The 16,946-nt window shown below is 41.9% G+C and overlaps 1 protein-coding gene and 1 long non-coding RNA gene across 3 annotated transcripts; one reads left to right on the top strand and one right to left on the bottom strand.

The window, feature by feature from the left end:
• Positions 1–143: 143 nt before the first annotated feature.
• On the top strand, positions 144–15,797 carry LOC119474746 (microtubule-associated protein 1S-like). 2 transcript variants are annotated; one of them, XM_037746945.1, is made up of 10 exons: positions 144–366; positions 3,074–3,169; positions 5,355–5,437; positions 6,333–6,470; positions 7,421–7,925; positions 8,184–8,270; positions 9,028–11,468; positions 12,551–12,692; positions 12,776–13,017; positions 14,627–15,797. In XM_037746945.1, the coding sequence occupies exons 1-10, from the start codon at positions 183–185 to the stop codon at positions 14,780–14,782; spliced, it is 4,074 nt and encodes a 1,357-aa protein (XP_037602873.1). In that variant the 5' UTR covers positions 144–182; the 3' UTR covers positions 14,783–15,797. The 2 variants fall into 2 exon arrangements, with proteins under 2 accessions (XP_037602873.1, XP_037602874.1); XM_037746946.1 differs by having other exon boundaries at positions 145–366; positions 12,800–13,017.
• On the bottom strand, positions 5,445–14,618 carry LOC119474747. The gene is made up of 4 exons (XR_005203634.1): positions 13,579–14,618; positions 12,745–12,914; positions 6,310–6,458; positions 5,445–5,595 (listed from the first exon to the last, which is right to left on the bottom strand). It is a non-coding gene; the product is annotated as an uncharacterized LOC119474747 (long non-coding RNA).
• Positions 15,798–16,946: the final 1,149 nt, after the last annotated feature.

Here is a 16,946-nt window from a genome sequence, read left to right as displayed (position 1 = left end):
CCTTTTTGCCACGGAGGTGTCATCAATAATGCATCCTCTCTTCCTACACATCCACTAATGCACGGCCGCGTTCCAGCACACACCAGCTGTCTGTCATCTCTCTCTCTGTATAATAAAAGGCGCTGTTGTCAAGCTTTTTTTTTTTCTTTCAATGACATCACACCCAAGTGCAAGTTTCCAACATGGCGTCCAGCCGGGTGGCTGAGAGGAGGGAGGTCCAGGAGGAGCCGAGGAGAGCTGCTGCTGCTGCTGCTGCGACCGCAAAGCCTTTTGACTTGTGCCTCCACAAATACTCCCTGCTCATCATCATAGGACGGACCGCTCAGCTCAGACACACTGGACCCATCAGCGGGGACATTGAGCGAGGTACGTTTAAAGCCAACGCCTCTTTATTACAGCAGCTGATTGCTTTTTCTCTCTACTGTACATTCGGATAAAAAACAAAAATTCAGACGCCTGCAAGTTCATCAGCTCGGATACAGCTCCTCACTGACCTCATTGCAGTGTTTGTGTCATTTTATTCTAAAGGAGGATGCGTCATCTGGCAATGCTCCACCATCAGCATCACCTCAGCATCCCTCAGGGCGCATTAGAATTAAAAGCAGTCTGGTGCTGTGGTTTGTCTTTAGCCTCAGTGTGTTGTTATGTAAGGAGAAGCTTTTTGGAGGAAATGTATAGCCACTTGTAAATGATGTGCAATTAATCTTTGTGTGTGCACATACAGCAGAGACTGCATGGCTGTAGACATGCAGGCATATACAGTCTGTTTTAACTGTGTGAGTGCAGATATAAGGTGCATCAAATCAGACAAATTATGTAAAAACACTGCATAAAGGCTGTAGATAGATAAGGGAACATGACGAGGACAGATGCAGAGTGACAGATATACAGATAAATTATAAGGCCTATCAACATGTCATCTCTGTCCGGTGAGAACAACACAGGCCTATCTCCTAAGTATGAGCTGTTTTCAGCTGTGCGTCATTTTTCAAGTTTTCCAATGTGTTTTTAAATGGTTTATTTATCTAAAGAGTAGAGTTTCTTCTTTCTCATCTGTCCTCACTGGCCACTTTATTACACCTTGACACTTATAATGCAACTGCTCTGCCATGAAAGCCTATGAGTTTTCAGTCTTTGTTGACACTGTCAGCACTGTTATTGTTTATTTAGTGGTACATTTGTACTAAGATATATTCCCCTTTCCATTTTCCTTAAATAAACAGTTTTAGCTTCCACACATTGAAAAGAAAGAACCATATATTTGAATTTTGACATCATTTTGACTAATGGCCATAGAATTACTGGTCAGCATTGATGCACACCGGACATACACAAAGTGGATGATTTAATGTACATGAATGAGCCAAATAGCTTTTAAAACACATTTCTCATATTTTAATGATTATTTTGAACAAATAATTATGAAAATTATTTACAAAAACATGTATTTTAATGTTAATCTGAAGAGCAAAACCTAACCTTTAGCAAATCAACAACACGAAAACAGCAAATTCCAGCATAGAATATGCATTTTTTTTGCAAAATAAATGATGGGACCTGTATACTTTTTTGTATTAAATGAAAGAGAAATGTGCCCTGATATAAAATTGACCATTGCTTGAAGTGAATATTTAATAAAATTGATAAATACAGCCCATGGACATGACATGTACCCCTAATTATAGAATCACTCATCACCTCATCATCCCTCAGGGTGCATTAGAATTAAAAGCAGTCTGGAGCTGTGGTTTGTCTTTAGCCTCAGTGTGTCGTTATGTAAGGAGAACCTTTTGGAGGAAATGTTGCAGGGCAGATATTCAGTAGCCACTTGTAAATGATGTGCCATTAACCTTTGTGTGTTGCACATACAGCAGAGACTGCATGGCTGTAGACATGCAGGCATACAGTCTGTTTTACTGTGTGAGTACAGCTGGAAGATGCATCACCAGGTGCATACAAATATATACATATAATATAATACATATATAATATGTATGTAACTATTATTGTAACAATATTATGTTGACAACATAATATAATATATACATATATAATATATACATATAAGGTGCAGACAAATTATGTAAAACACTGCATAAAGGCTGTAGATAGATAAGGGAACATGAACGGAAACACGAGGACAGATGCAGAGTGACAGATATACAGATAAATTATAAGGCCTATGAACATGTCATCACTGTCCGGGGAAAACCACATAGGCCTATCTCCTAAGTATGAGCTGTTTTCAGCTGTGCGTCATTTTTCAAGTTTTCCAATGTGTTTTTAAATGGTTTATTTATCTAAAGAGTAGAGTTTCTTCTTTCTCATCTGTCCTCACTGGCCACTTTATTACACCTTGACACTTATAATGCAACTGCTCTGCCATGAAAGCCTATGAGTTTTCAGTCTTTGTTGACACTGTCAGAAAGGTGATATGTTTCTTATTATTGTTTATTTAGTGGTACATTTGTACTAAAATATATTCACCCAACTCTCTCCTTTCCATTTTCCGTAAACAAACAGTTTTAGCTTCCACACATTGAAAAGAAAACAACCATATATTTGAATTTTGCCATAATGTTGACTAAAGGCTATAGTATTACTAGTCTCTAGTACACTTAAAGTCCAGTAAATACTCCGGTCCATTTAGGCGTTAACACATGATTTGTGTGAATGATCCTATCAGAAATTAGAAAAATAATTGAATGATTTCAAATGTCCTAAATGAGTTTTTTTTAGTGTAATCAAAGATGTTTTTTTTGTGATCAAATTCTATTGGTTTTAAAGATATGCGTTGGAAATAAAATGAAATAATTCAAAACAAAACATTAAATGAGAAAATACAAAAAATAAATAAATAAATAAATAAATGGACAGGCAAAGTATTTATTGGTGTACTTCAAAAATGTACTATCTGTAAAATTAGTAATACTTACAATAACCAAATTTGTACATTATAACTTGCACTTTTCTGTTTTGTTTTGTGAATATTTGGACACTTGTGTGATATGTTTTTGGCAGAGTAAAACTAATTGTTGCTCCTTGCTGTGACTATGTGTCTTTATGTCTCCAGGTATTCGCTCATGGGACGTTGACTTAAAATCCTGTAACCTGAACCTCTATCTCCAAGAATTTCTCTCCCATCACACGGCGTCTTTCAAGGGTGCAGGTAAGTCACAGTGTGTTAATGTGACGCCTTATGGCACAGAAACTCCCGTCCCCATGGTAACCCGACAGTTCGGCTGGTCTGGGGTCAACAAGGAAGGAAGGAAGGAAGGAAGGAAGGTGTAGGAGCAGTCGAGTGATTGTTAAACATGGGTGGGCCCTTTTGACATAAAACAATAGAGACCTGCAACTGAGCTGTGCCACCTCTCTTTCTGTATATGTATAACAGCCTTTTAGTATACAGAGCCAAGAACAACCAGGGCAAATGGGAAAAAAGGCAACACAAACATCAGAGTCAGACAGTCGTGTTACAGCCGAGCTGTGAAGTGATGAACACAGACAGGAACGGACACATCTCTTTCTAGGGAGGACAAATGGCAGCCAGAAAGGTTGCCTGTATGCAGTAGTGAATTATCTTTTAATAATGTCAGAGCTTACATTGTATTTTTACGATGTCAGGGTTTAATAAAATTGAGGGATTTGACATTTTGTAAGTGACCTATAGTTAGAACAAGCAGCTTGTTAGCTTAGCTTAGCATAAAGACTGGAAGCAGGGGGAAACAGCTAGCCTGGCTCTGTCTACAGGTCACAAAGTCCGCTGACCAGCAACTCTAAATTTCACAAATTAACACTTTATATCTTGTATAAAAAACTGAAGTGTTAAAGGTCCCATATTGTAAAAAGTGAGATTTTCATGTCTCATATATAATAAAGCAGGTTTAAGTGCTTTATAAATACTGGTAAACTATCAAAACGCTCAATATACGGAGAAATACACACAGCCCTATTCAGAAATTGTGCGTTTGAAACAAGCCGTTCGGATTTCTGTCCATTTGTGATGTCACAAATATACAATATTTAGACCATCACACGGTTTTAAATATAAACATTCTAAATCTGTCCCAGTTAATTTCCTGTTGCAGTGGATGTAAATAACATCAGCTGACAGGAAGTAAACATGGACCCAAGCTGTTGCCGTGTAGGATTCGTTGGCATCTAGTGGTGTGGTTGCAGTTTGCAACCCCTCCGCTCCCTCCTCCCCTTCTAAGACTGCGGTAACGTGAGCCGCCGAGTGCAAAACCGTGGTAATGCCGTTCGCCTCACTCAGAGGCCATCCTTACCATAATAACAATACTTTAGAAGCAACGGAAGTCAGACGGCAGTTGGCGGTACCACGGTTTTGAACTCTGCAGCTCAAGTTACCGCAGTGTCGTTGAACTATGTACGGTAGCCTTCAGGTAATGTAAAAACGTAAAAAGACTGCAGTGCAGAGAGGATTTTATATTCTATATTTGGAGAAGATTGGGGGGTATTTGCCCCAAAAAATACTTTGGTTTTATATCCATATTCTCAGATAAAAGGATATCTACTACTGTACTTGTTAGTAAAATTTGGTCGCGAAATAGTGCAACATCAATTTTGGTAGCTTTAATATTGAAAGGACCAGTGTGTAGGATTTAGCAGCATCTAGTGGTGAGATTGCAACCGAGTGCCCCTCCCCCTCAAACCTTCCTTTCCAAGCGTGTCGGAGAACTACGGTGGCCTTCAGGTAACCTGAAACCACGAAAGGCTCTCTCTAGAGCCAGTGTTTGGTTTGTCCATTCTGGGCTACTGTAGAAACATGGCAGAGCAACATGGGTGAAGAGGACCCGCTCCCTATGTAGATATGAATATATCGCTCATTCTATAGCGATTCTTAGATTCAGGTGATTTTACACTAATAAAAAATATAGTTATGAATATTATATTTATTTCTGCTAATAGATCCCCTGACATGTTACACACTGGTCCTTTAAAGACGAAGAAACGTTTGTTCTTATTTGGGGTCATTATGTTCCAGTTGGCTGCCTCTGTATCCTCTAACATTGATCCAGTTCCCCTCAGACTGGATATTCACTGCAGACTGAGTTAACTTGGCATCTCATCCTCGGACAGTCCCTCTGACTCAGCTGTTCCACTCTTCTTCCTTCCTCTTTTTTCGCTGAGGGAGTCAATCACCCGCCCAGCTATCCCAGTTCACTTTCTCATCGACCTCTCTGTGTTCCCCTCTGGCCTCTCGCTCCCTGCTCACATCCGTCGGCTTGTTTCCAGACTCCCTCAGCTATACGACTTTCCCCAGGTCTTGTTTGCTTCCCCTTGGCTGTCTGTCCTTCTCTTTCTAGTCTTTGTTTTTCTCTCTGCGTCCTCAGGGCAGAAGTGTCTGCGCCACAGTACCAGAGTGTTGGACACTCAGGTGCTGATCAGTCCATCTCAGGAACAGGTTCACTCAGAGGTGAGGGGATAAATCCTGGTTCCTTCGCAGATACTTGGAAGTTCTTGGAAGATATAGTTAGCCAGGTGTTATCATGACGCAGTCTGATTGTGATTTATTTTTAGCAGTTTTTAATGATCAAAATTAATTAAAATTATAATCTTTTTCAAAATGAGAATCTGAAACAAAGCAGGGTACATGATTTGAGAATTATTATTTTGTAGTTATTTCTATTTTGATTCAGTTCATACAGGAATTTGACAATCTATCATGATTTTCATGATTGCAGAAAGTACAAATACACTGAATTATTCTCATATGATTATAACGAGGGCCACAGCTAATATTTATTTTTCATTATCGATTATTTACCTGATTAATATATTATTTGTTTTGTCTACAAACATTACAGAAAATAAAAAATTACCTGTCACAATTTCCCAGAGCCCAAGATCTCCAAACCCCAAAGATATTTAATTTACAATAATATAAAGAAAATGGTCACATGTAAGCAGCTAAACGGTATTTTTGCTTGAAGTGACTCAAATGTGATAAATAAATGATCAAATTACTTTTATGCTTTTGGAGCTCAAAAAGCCTGTTATAGATTAGTCTTTGAATTCTCTCACTCCCTTTACTTTATATATTTTTCTTCTCTAATGCCTTTCTTTTACTTTTGATTTTGGGAAAATGAAGTGACATTTAGGGTTGGAAATTAACTTTTTTTTGTCCACCTGCCACCATGGCTGGTGGCTCAATAGATTACCATTGTCTTTTTTGTCTGGTGAGTGACACAAATCTAGCGTCCACTTGCATATTCTACCAGCATTTGGCTGGTGGCTGGTGTTAATTTCCAACCCTTGGTGACATTGCAAAATAAAAATAAATCTTACCATCTCTGTTCTGTTCTGGCCAGGTGTTTGCTCTGCTGTCCAGGGAATCGGCCCATAAGCTGTTGATCTTGGCCGGCCAGAGCGCGGAGGAAAGTGGCGACCTGCTGTTTCACAAAGGACTGTTCTCACCACACCAACTGAAACAAATACTAACAGAGCAGGTACGACAAAGTCTCTTTAATTCTCTGCCGATAAATGTTCAGATGTTACTTCAGCTGCTTATTAGACACATGTAACCTTGAACATACATGTAGGCTTATTTTAAACCTGCAATTAACTATTACTTTAATCATAGATGAATCTGCTTAGGGCTGTTTGATATGGTCAAAATCTTCTATCCCTTTATAGATCATTTCATATCTCGAGGGCGATAGATATATCACAATATGGCATCTTATCTGATAATTCAATAAATAAATAGTCTATATGAAATAACCACATGATAAGGCTTATTTTTGTTTACTCCTCTGTGAATTAAATACTTGACAAATTAAAAGTAATGAGTATTTACTCATTTTAGGAGCTTGAGTGCAAAATGAAGATAACAGTTAAGTGAAATAATAGAGAAAAGAAGAAATAAATACAGGCCAAGCCTATATCGTGATAGAAACAAATATATATGATAGACATTTTTATATAATTTTGACGATATATATCATCATATTGCCCAGCCAGAAAACAGAAAAATGCCCATCACAATTTCCCAGAGAGATGTGACATCTTCAAATTGCTCATCTTGTCTGACCAACCCCCCCCCCCCATATACAAAGATGTTCAATTTACAATAGCAGCAAATCATCACTAGAACCAACAAATGTTTGGCAATGTTGCTTAAAAAATGACCTAAACGATCAATTGATTGTCGACATTGTTCCCAATTTATTTACTATCAGTCTACTAATCGCCAAATTGTTACAGCTGTAAGTTTTAGTTTATTTTACTGCTAAACTCATACGTCATCATCAGCTTCTGCTTTAAATGTAAACATAAATGTGTCATCAAGATGGTGCTTTAAAAGAGAAGCTGACCTATGCAGGATATTTGTGTGTTAAAATTGTATTAAATCATTGTTTGTTCCTGTACTCTAAAGTATCTAAAATGCTGTTTTTAGTTCATAGATGAAGGAGAGAGCTCTGCCTCCTCCTCCAAACTCAGTCTGACCCTCAGCTGTCCCAACATCGGCCAGTGGAGGAAGACTCTCTTGGAGAACCGGCCTCTGCAGGGTCCTTTAACGCTGCACATCAATCCCCCAGAGGTGCTGCCCGTCATGGAGGCCCTGGGGGAATTCACCTCCCTCATCTCTGGTACCCTGTCCCCTCCGTCTCCCTTCGACCTCCTGCCTCCTCCAACCACCGTGGGGTTTCTGAAGCTGTCACGCCCCTGCTGCTACGTGTTCCCCGCCGGCCGCGGTGACTGTGCCTTTTTTGCTGTCAACGGGTTCACGGTGCTGGTGGACGGCGGCTCGGACTCTCAGGCCTGTTTCTGGAAGCTGGTCCGCCACCTCGACAGAGTTGATGCGGTTTTGTTGACGCACATCGGGACAGAGAACCTCCCCGGGGTCAACGTCTTCCTCGAGAGGAAGGTGGCTGAGCTGGAGCTGAGCTCTGATATCAAAGGTAAGAAGTCCATTTTATTCATACAGCCCAAAATCACAAATTGGGGCTTTACAATCTGTTCAGCATTTGGATGAGGAAAAAAAGGTTGAAAACTCAGGAAGAGCAACAGAGGAGGGATGTTGCTTTTCTTCCTGCAGAACGATGATATAATGAGGAACTGTTGATGGGAGATCAAGATTTCTCTGTAGTCCTCTTTATCCGTTTCATGATTAAATGTCCTTTTTGTTTCTGTGTCTTAATATTCTTTCATCTGAACAGAGGACTCGTCTAAGAGGACCATCTCCCCAGAGCTCGGAGTCGTGTTTTTTAACGCCCCCAGCAGGCTGCAGGTGGAGGAACAGCCTTGTGAGTGATGCATTAAAACCTACTGTACTCATTTCTAATGGGATTGGTTGCTATAAAGTTAAAGCCTGGACACTATTTACCCATGTTTTTCTGTTTAAGTGACTAATGGGGACAACTATTCTGTATTTCAGAGGTTGTAGCGGGTTCAGTTTTATAGCCAAAGTGAAGATACTGGTATCATATAAAACTAAAAAAACGAAGGAATCCATTGGTCCCAACCATGTCATGCTCGCTTGTCAGGAAGAATGCTAAATAACGCTCCAAAGCTAGCTAAATTTTGACGAGGAAAAACTTTTCAAAGGGGCCCCTTGACCTCTGAACTCCAGTTATGTGAATGAAAACGGGTTCTATGGGTACCCACGAGTCTCCCCTTTACAGACATATATGTCTCGGATGCAGTGACCCAAAATGGAGCAGTTTTTGAAATGAAAAAGTGATGTTGGAGACAACCCTGCACCGGTAAATGCTCCAAAGCGTGCGGTGAGGAAATATGACCCTGAATACTTTGGATTCATAATGGCATGCAATGATGGGTGAGCGTAAGCTGAATATTTATTTGGGTCATTACAGCTGACGGTGGCATTACATATATTTATTTATCTGGGAAGGTGGTCCTTGAAAATTTTAACAATCAGAAGTGGGCCTGAAAAATACGAAAGGTTGAGAACCCCTTAGATAAACACAGAAACATGGGAACATACGGTCAGGCTGAAAAAATACCAAAGAGCCCCTTTAATTATCCTCCTTCTCATGTCAGGTTTGGACAATGTACTGAAGAGCACGCACCAGGCGGCCCTAACCCTACAGCTGTTGAAGAAGTTAGACATCAGACCACATCCATTGTTTCGCCCGCAAGGGGTCCCCATTGAGCCGCTAACCCTGTTCCAGAAGATGGGAGTGGGACAGTTGGATTTATACATCCTCAACCCCGGCAAAAACAGCCAGGAGTACCAGACGTTCATGCAAAACTGGCCTGACGCCGTGTCATCAGCATCCAAATCCCAAACTCTCCCTCTCACCGCCCTGGCCTCAGTGTCTGCCCTGCTCGTGTGGCACCCAGCGTGCCCCCAGGAGAAGGTGGTCAGGGTGCTGTTCCCTGGTGTCACCCCACAGGCAAAGCTCTTGCAGGGGCTGGAGAAGCTGAAGGGGCTGGCCTTCCTCCAGAAACCCACGGTGACCACCGGGGATATGGAGAAGCTGGGGGAGGACAGAAAGACACTGAGGACAGAGAGCCAGGACAGCGGAAGGTCACAAGGGAAGGAGTCAATGCCCAAACACGGAAAAGAGCGGGGAGTTAAAGAAGAGGGACTGGTAAGGGAAAAGGGAAAATTATTAAATGGAGTCGCTACAAGAGATGTTGATAAAACCAGAATCAAAGAGACGGGTGTAAAGCAAAAAGGAGCAACGTCAGAGAAGAGTACCTCAAAGAAAGGAGGAGGGAAGGATGGGAAAAAGGAGGAGAAGCCGGGAAATAAAGAGGAGAACGATGTTATGAGGAACGATCAGGGGAAAAAGGATGTTCTCCCTTACAAACCAAAGAACGAAAATAAAATCAAGCTCAAAAAGGAAGCAAAAAATGACTCTAAAACAGGGGTGAAGAAAACAAGAAAACCATCAGGAAAGGAGGCAAATAATGGCAAGAAGTGTGAACTGTCAACAAAACCCGACACTGGGAATGTGTTGCCACAGCCAGGGGGTATTGATACAAAGCAGCAGAATCAAAAACCAGACAAAGAGTCTGAAGAGAACCCCTGTGGCTCCAAAATGTCTACCCCTGAGGATATGACAGCCGATTTTCTCAGGCTCCGGGAGGAAACTGAAAGAGGAGAGACGCAGGTGGAAACAGCAGATAAAGCAAAGCAGAAAAGCAGCGAGTCAGGAAATGAAAAGAGCCTTGGAGGTACTAGCAAAGAGACGAGCAGTGAAGCTGATGATACATTAGGGGAAGAAGCTGCAGGGATAATGGGAGGAAAGTGTGGGGATAATGGAGCGAAAGCTGATGTAGACCTGCAGAAAGCGCCTGTGGACCAGCCTGGAAATGCTGCCAAACCAGCAAAGGTTATAGGATTTCCATCTCCCCTGAACAAGGCGCCAAAGAACGAGAACACAGTCCAGATGGACTTAACCCCGACTGAATACACTCTCCTGGACGGGGCTTTGAGAAACAGCCCACCCTCGCGATCATCTCCAGAGGCCCCGGTCAGCGCTGACGAGCAGACCGTAGAGCCCGCCACCCCTGATTCACGGCCCAACAGTGCAGGCCACACTCCTTACTGTCTGTCCCCAGATGATGTGTGGTGCAATAAAGACACTCTCAGCAGGTTACAGGCCCAGATGGGTAACTTAGAGTCAGCTGATGTCAATGGATCATCCAAGCAAAGTGACGGGCAGCCCAAAAGCAACCCAGAGAGCTACACAACCAACAGAGAGAGGCAGCTAAGCTTCCTTTCTTTGGGTTCATTTAAAGAGGGGCCGTCAGACCCTTCTCCATCTTTGGCTACCACCACCACCACCACTACGCACTCCATGCCAGCAGAGGTGAGCTCACCTCAGTCCACAGAGGTAGATGAATCCCTGTCCATGTCCTTGGAGCAGGGACCCACCACTGTAAGCCAGAGAGAGGATGACAGCGTTCATAACTCCCACTCCAATGGTGGCCATTTTGCTGGGATGCCTTTACCGGTAAAGAAGCCTCCCAGATCTTCAGGGCAGGGTTCAGAGATGGGGCGGCCTCCAGCTCCTAACGCGCTTCATTTTGAGGTGTCAGCTCACGATGTGGATCTGTGTCTGGTTTCCCCCTGCGAGTTCAAGCATCTCAAACAGCCCGACTCCAGCTCAGGTGCGAGCGAGACCTCCAGAGGAGCTCCACATCATCACAGCGGCAACAACAACAACAACCCCAAGGACACGTCGCCCAGCGAGTCAAACGCCCCCATCTGCACGGAGGACTGCCCGTCCACCACAGCAGATGGAGGTCTGGACTCGGATGAGGATGAGTCGTATAGCGAGCCGTCTAACTCGCCCCACGATCTCCGGTCCTGTCAGGCTCTGCCCCCGGACCCTCTACCAGCCCCTCTCAGAGACAGCCCGCCCCTGCCCCCACATCCTGATGCGTCCATGCCCGTTCCTCAGTCTGACTTCGACGCTCACGGGAAGAAAGCTAAAGCGACTGGTATGCGAGGGAAAAAAAATCCAGCGGTGAGTTTGTCTTGTAAGCATAGAAGTAAAGGATGTCCGTATGATTTGGTGTATGAGTTCATGCGTATATTTAGACTACAGTTGGCTGCAATCAAGTCTTAAGCTGCATCACAGCAGATCAGGCGGTGCGGTTTGGGCTGCGGCTGTGGCAGCCGTAGGGGGTGCCGGAAAAAAAAACGCAGCAGCCTGCAGCGGAAAAGTAAAAATAGAATCTTTTTCCAATCCAATTATTTTTGGAGAAACGCAACCCGACGTCACGCTGCAGTGGCCAATCACGTAACCGGCAATCCAGAGCTGTACAACCCAGCCATGAGGGAACAAAAGATGTTGATCGCAGCAGTTAATGGGCCATTAAAGAGACTCTCCCACATCACCGCACAAACCTGCGTCAAATTGGTATAAACGCCTGATGTGGTGTGAATGTAGCCTTATGGTACGTGTCCATATGGGCGTTTTTGGAAGCCTCGTTTCCCAGAATAGCACGCTTGATGGGTTGCCACTCGGCACCTGGATTGGACAAACGCTTTCCTTCGTGGGCTGCTGTTCCCAGCTTTCAAACCGGAACCAACATGGCGGCTCGTTTGGAAACTTTTTTTTCTTATATTACGAAAATAGATCACATGCTAGGCGAGAAATAATACATTCAGTCGCTGAATCTTTATTTTAGATCGACAACGGTTAGTTTAAAAGTTTTGCGGGAGTTTACAGAAGTGGCGAGTCGCGCCAGACGCCCCTGATTTGCATAAAGCAGCCGAGCCCTCAACTTTATGGAAATAAGGAGCGCCTAAAGTGACAGCCCGTCTCTCGAAATGCAACGCTACCAGAATGCATTGCACGGCTGCTTATATAGACTATGAATGGGAAGCGTGGAAAGGACGAATCCTGTGGACACGTACCATTAGTATCCCTGTACTATAAGGAATCATAAGAGTATAACACTGTGTCCTCTTTAAGTATTTAGTCCTGGTCACAGTTTGCATATTTTAAAGTGAGTTTTTTTTTAAAGTTATTATGATTTTGTGGATACAATTATGTTTTTTTTATTATTATGGCTTAAGTGAAACTTGCTTTTTTGCTCCCAGGTTATTGAGGCCTCCCAAAGATCAGGCTCAGGGAAAAGCAGGACAGGGAACCAAAGTGGAGTCGCAAAGGGGAATGTTTCTTCTACTCGTACGCCTTCCTCCAGCACCCGCTCAGCACCAGCAAAATCCTCCCCCAATCCAGGTAGGAGGTGTAAAATGTCAATGACATTAAATACTGTAGATTGTAGACTTACCACTGAGTTCTACTGAAATGTCTATCATCAGTTTCTCCTCTCTCTCCCGTCACAGGCTCCAAGTCTCCCTCTGTTGGTGACGTCAGCGTGTTCGTGGACCTGGCCTATATTCCCTCTGGAGCCTCCTCTTCGACTGTCAGTGTGGACTTCTTCAGATGCGTCCGCTCCTCCTGTTACATCATCAGCGGTGACAGTCAAGAGAAGGAAGAGCTAATGAGGCATACACTGGACGCACTACTGGATGCTAAGATGTCCTGGACTGACACTATGCAGGTAGGAACGCACACACAATTAGATTCATGCACATTATATATATATTTGATGTTGGTGGTTGACTTGATTTATTACCTCAGTAAACATTGTTAACATGAGTTTATGGTCTCAATCGATAGTTTCAAGTCTTTTTCAATACAGTATGATGTTCATTTAGTAAATTATGGTCCCATTTAGAGTCAAATAGACCATAAAGCAGGGTATGCTTTAAGGCGGGGCTACCTCGTGATTGACAGGTCGTTACCACGGCGTTGTCCGGTCTGGTAGCTGTCTGTGCTCAAATGTTTATTAGTTTCGCTTTTCAGAAAAAGAGCCACTGTTGCAAAATATGTGTACTGTAATGTACTTTGTCTCTACTGCAACAGAGCTTACCTGGAAGGTGTGTGACTTCAGCTCTCTCTATAGAACAGCTAATAGACTGTTGACTGAAAGGATATTTGAGATGCTCTGATTTATCAGTGGTCCCCATACTTTTTTCTGTCATGCTCTACTTTGAAAGATGATTGTTTTCTTCTTTCGTACTTGACATGTTGTTTTGCTTTCTGAGTAAAGTTTGCTCACCAGAATGTTCAGGCAAGCAGATACTAGTCCAGGTTAAGTTTCAGGTAACAGAAGCTCAAAAGCAAAAACACAAGGCAAGAAAGCAGCATTGCAACTTTGAAAAAACTGGCAAGCAGTGAGTAAAAAAATGGCTGATATCTACAGGGGCTGATGAGCAGATGGGCGGGGAAGGTCAGGTGACTGTGACTGGAGGGAAAGGGGTTATTGCAGGGCAAGAGGGAGTGGCTAGATGTGGGTGAGTGAGGTGACTGGGACGGGAGAAAAAGTCTGAGGGCATCTGGTGGACAGGAAGAGAATGGCAATGAACTGGTCAGAGAGGCAGAGTGTGACAATAGATCCTCTTCTGACAGTGTAAAAGTGATCATACAGGACAAATGGTGGATAAAGAACATATGCAGAAACTGATTTAAACTAATTAAACTGAATTCAGTGCCTAACATTTTGTATTAGATTAATAATGGGGAATAATGTGATCAAGTATCTCGGGGTCTTTTTCAAGAGTGAGGGTAAAATGGAGCGTGAGATGGCGGTTTGGCGCCAGCAGTGATGCAGGTGTTGTACCTTTGTGGTGAAGAGTGAACGGAGCCAGAAGGCAAAGCTCTCGATTTACCAGTCCATCTCTGTTCCTACCAACACCCATGAGCTTTGGGTAGTGACTGAAAGAGTGAGATCACAGATACAAGTGGCCGGATAAGGGGATGAAAATGAATGGATGGATAGACGTGATCAACCTGTTTTTTATGGCACAATGTTCTTTATCATGGTGCTTCTGACGCCTTTGCCACAACTGAATGTCACCACAACCACCAGCAGTATTTACTAACAGGGCAGTTTCCATTTCACCTACAGTAATAATGTAAAACTGACTACATGGTTCTCCAAATTGGTGAATTAAGTTACTTTTTAAGTACTTTTTGGCAGTGGCAAAACAGCAAACGTGTGCAAATCCAAAGTTTATGAATTGAAGACTGTAGCCATGGATACTGACGAACGACTGAAAGTGCAACTCAGCAGATAACTTCCCTTCTTTTTATCCGCCTATCCCCAGGTGACGGTGATCCCTACCTTCGAGTCGGTGCCGATGCAGGAGTGGTACCAGCAGACCCAGGAAAGGCAGAAGGAGCTGGGCATCACCGTGCTGGGATCCAACAGCACCGTCGCCATGCAGGACGAGACCTTCCCCGCCTGCAAGATAGAGTTTTGAGGAGTTGGGGATGCAGCGATGGAGGGTGAATATGAGCTGAAGGATGAAACTGCGTGTGTATGACGGGGACAGAAATTGAAATTTAAAAACAGAAATTATGGGGAAATAAAGCGAATATATGGCCCCTTTCTGCACGAACACAACTGACATGGGACTTTCACCCAATTCCCTCCTGGTTAATCACTTCTTTGTGGGCTACTTTTGCAACAAAAAGCCCTTATTTCTCTTTATCCAAGGAGAATACACATTCCTGTGCATGATTTTTTTAGAGAGGAGAGGAGATCACACTGGCTGCAAGAGAAGCATGTCGGGCTGCAAACATGTGGAGCCACATGAAAGCTGATGTTGTAGATTAGTCAATATAGTTAGGGGTTAAAGGCACTTTGTGTAGGCTTGTTTTCTTAATGCATTCAGCACTGAAGTGTGATTGTAGTGTGTGCTACGTTTAAGGGCCCATTTTGCTGCTTTAATGCAACATTTATCAGTCGACATTAAACGACTACGGATGCTCCCTAATGGCAAGAGTTGTGGTCGCATTGAATTTCTTTTATTAACTAAATGATATTCGTCTGATTAGCACAGAAGATGTCTATATCGTAAAAAGAGAGTCTTACATTGTACCTTTAATGAAGTGGCGTTCACAGTGTGTGGTCAGGTGTTTGTTGTGAGCACTGTAAGCAGACATGAGGTGAGCTGTGCTGTGTGTCGTACCTGCTTTTTAAAAAGTATCGCGCCGCCGTGGCTTCACTGTTGACCTCCAGATCTCCGCCGAGCAAACCAGATTTGACGTATCTGATGTTGAGGCATAATCTGAGATTACTGAATCTGCAAAAAAACTAATCTGTCAGCAGGGATTAGAGTACCAGATTAAATTTAACAGCATTACAGCAATTATCTTATTTAGAAAAAAAATGGTACTCTAGTTGTAATCCATTAGAAGTGCTTAAAATCAGACTAATCAGGAATCAAATAGCAAATGCTTTTGTAAAAATAGATGTTCACTTGTTAAAGAAAACGTTAAAAGTGATGACATGTATTTTGATTGTGGATATGATCATATTGTAGACAAATATTTTGCACAGCATAAAATCTCAAGTTTAGTCATGGTGAGTGTAATAACAGCTTTTCCAAGTTGTACTCTGTAAATACGAATAAATTAGATTGTATTTATATTCCGAACAAAATAATTCGCTTTGTTTTATGGGTGCCTAATTTCCTAGAAACTTTTCTGGTATTAAGTGTATAATTTGGTAATAGTTATTACTTAATCCAATTAATTCCCTGCTTACTGCATCATACAATTTGACTTATATAAAGACTACATTTTCTAATAATAAATGACAAATAAATGAATATTTACTTGGTTTTAAATGGAGCAGTTCTTTCAAGGAAATTCTTCTAGAAATATACAACTGCAACTAACCATTCTTTTCATTAATCTGTTGATTATTTTCTTGATTAATCGATTAATTGTTTGGTCTATAAAAGGTCATAAAATGTTGAAAAATGTCAATCAGTGTTTCCCAAAGCACAAGATGACGTCCTCAAACGTTTTGTTTTGTCCACAACTCAAAGATATTCAGTTTACTGTCAAAGAGGAGTAAAGAAACCAGAAAATATTCACATTTAAGAAGCTGAAATCAAAGAATTTTGACCTATTTATTTATTTAAAAAATGACTCAAACCGATTAGTTGATTATCAAAATAGTTGGCGATTAATTTAATAGTTGATAGCTAATCAGTTAATCATTGTAGCTCCACTGAAGAGTATAGTATAGCTTTAACATAAATATAGTGGAGTAAAAAGTACAATATTTGCCTTTGAAATGTAATGGAGTAGAAATATTAAGTACCTCAAAATTGTACATTTAGTTGCAGATTAATTAAATAGTTGACAACTAGTCGATTAATTGTTGCAGCTCTACTGCTTATAACTAAAATACTCAACTCTACTTACCCTGTAACTAGTACCAAATTATACCGATTTTTGATAGACTTCGAAGGAAATTATGAGGACATTACAGATCTGTAAAATAAAGCACACATATGTAAAGTAATGGATTACATTGTAATCTCTCCAGAGCTGTCTGTCCACTGTTTTTCCTTTTTATATTCCTTTTGTCCCAGTCTGGACGTCCAAGAAACGGATGTCATATTCTGGTGA

Source organism: Sebastes umbrosus, chromosome 16 (assembly GCF_015220745.1).
Source record: "Sebastes umbrosus isolate fSebUmb1 chromosome 16, fSebUmb1.pri, whole genome shotgun sequence".
NCBI classification, from domain to species: domain Eukaryota; kingdom Metazoa; phylum Chordata; class Actinopteri; order Perciformes; family Sebastidae; genus Sebastes; species Sebastes umbrosus.
Note: the sequence above shows the minus strand (reverse complement) of the source record. Positions and strands in the feature narration are given on the sequence as shown.

What these genes read in the sequence shown, in the direction of transcription:
- LOC119474746 (XM_037746945.1), top strand. Translation starts at nt 183, where the DNA reads ATGGCGTCCAGCCGGGTGGCTGAGAGGAGGGAGGTCCAGGAGGAGCCG. An exon ending in CAGCGGGGACATTGAGCGAG is followed by an intron (nt 367 to 3,073) that starts GTACGTTTAAAG and finishes TTATGTCTCCAG; the next exon opens with GTATTCGCTCATGGGACGTT. An exon ending in GCTGAGCTCTGATATCAAAG is followed by an intron (nt 7,926 to 8,183) that starts GTAAGAAGTCCA and finishes TCATCTGAACAG; the next exon opens with AGGACTCGTCTAAGAGGACC.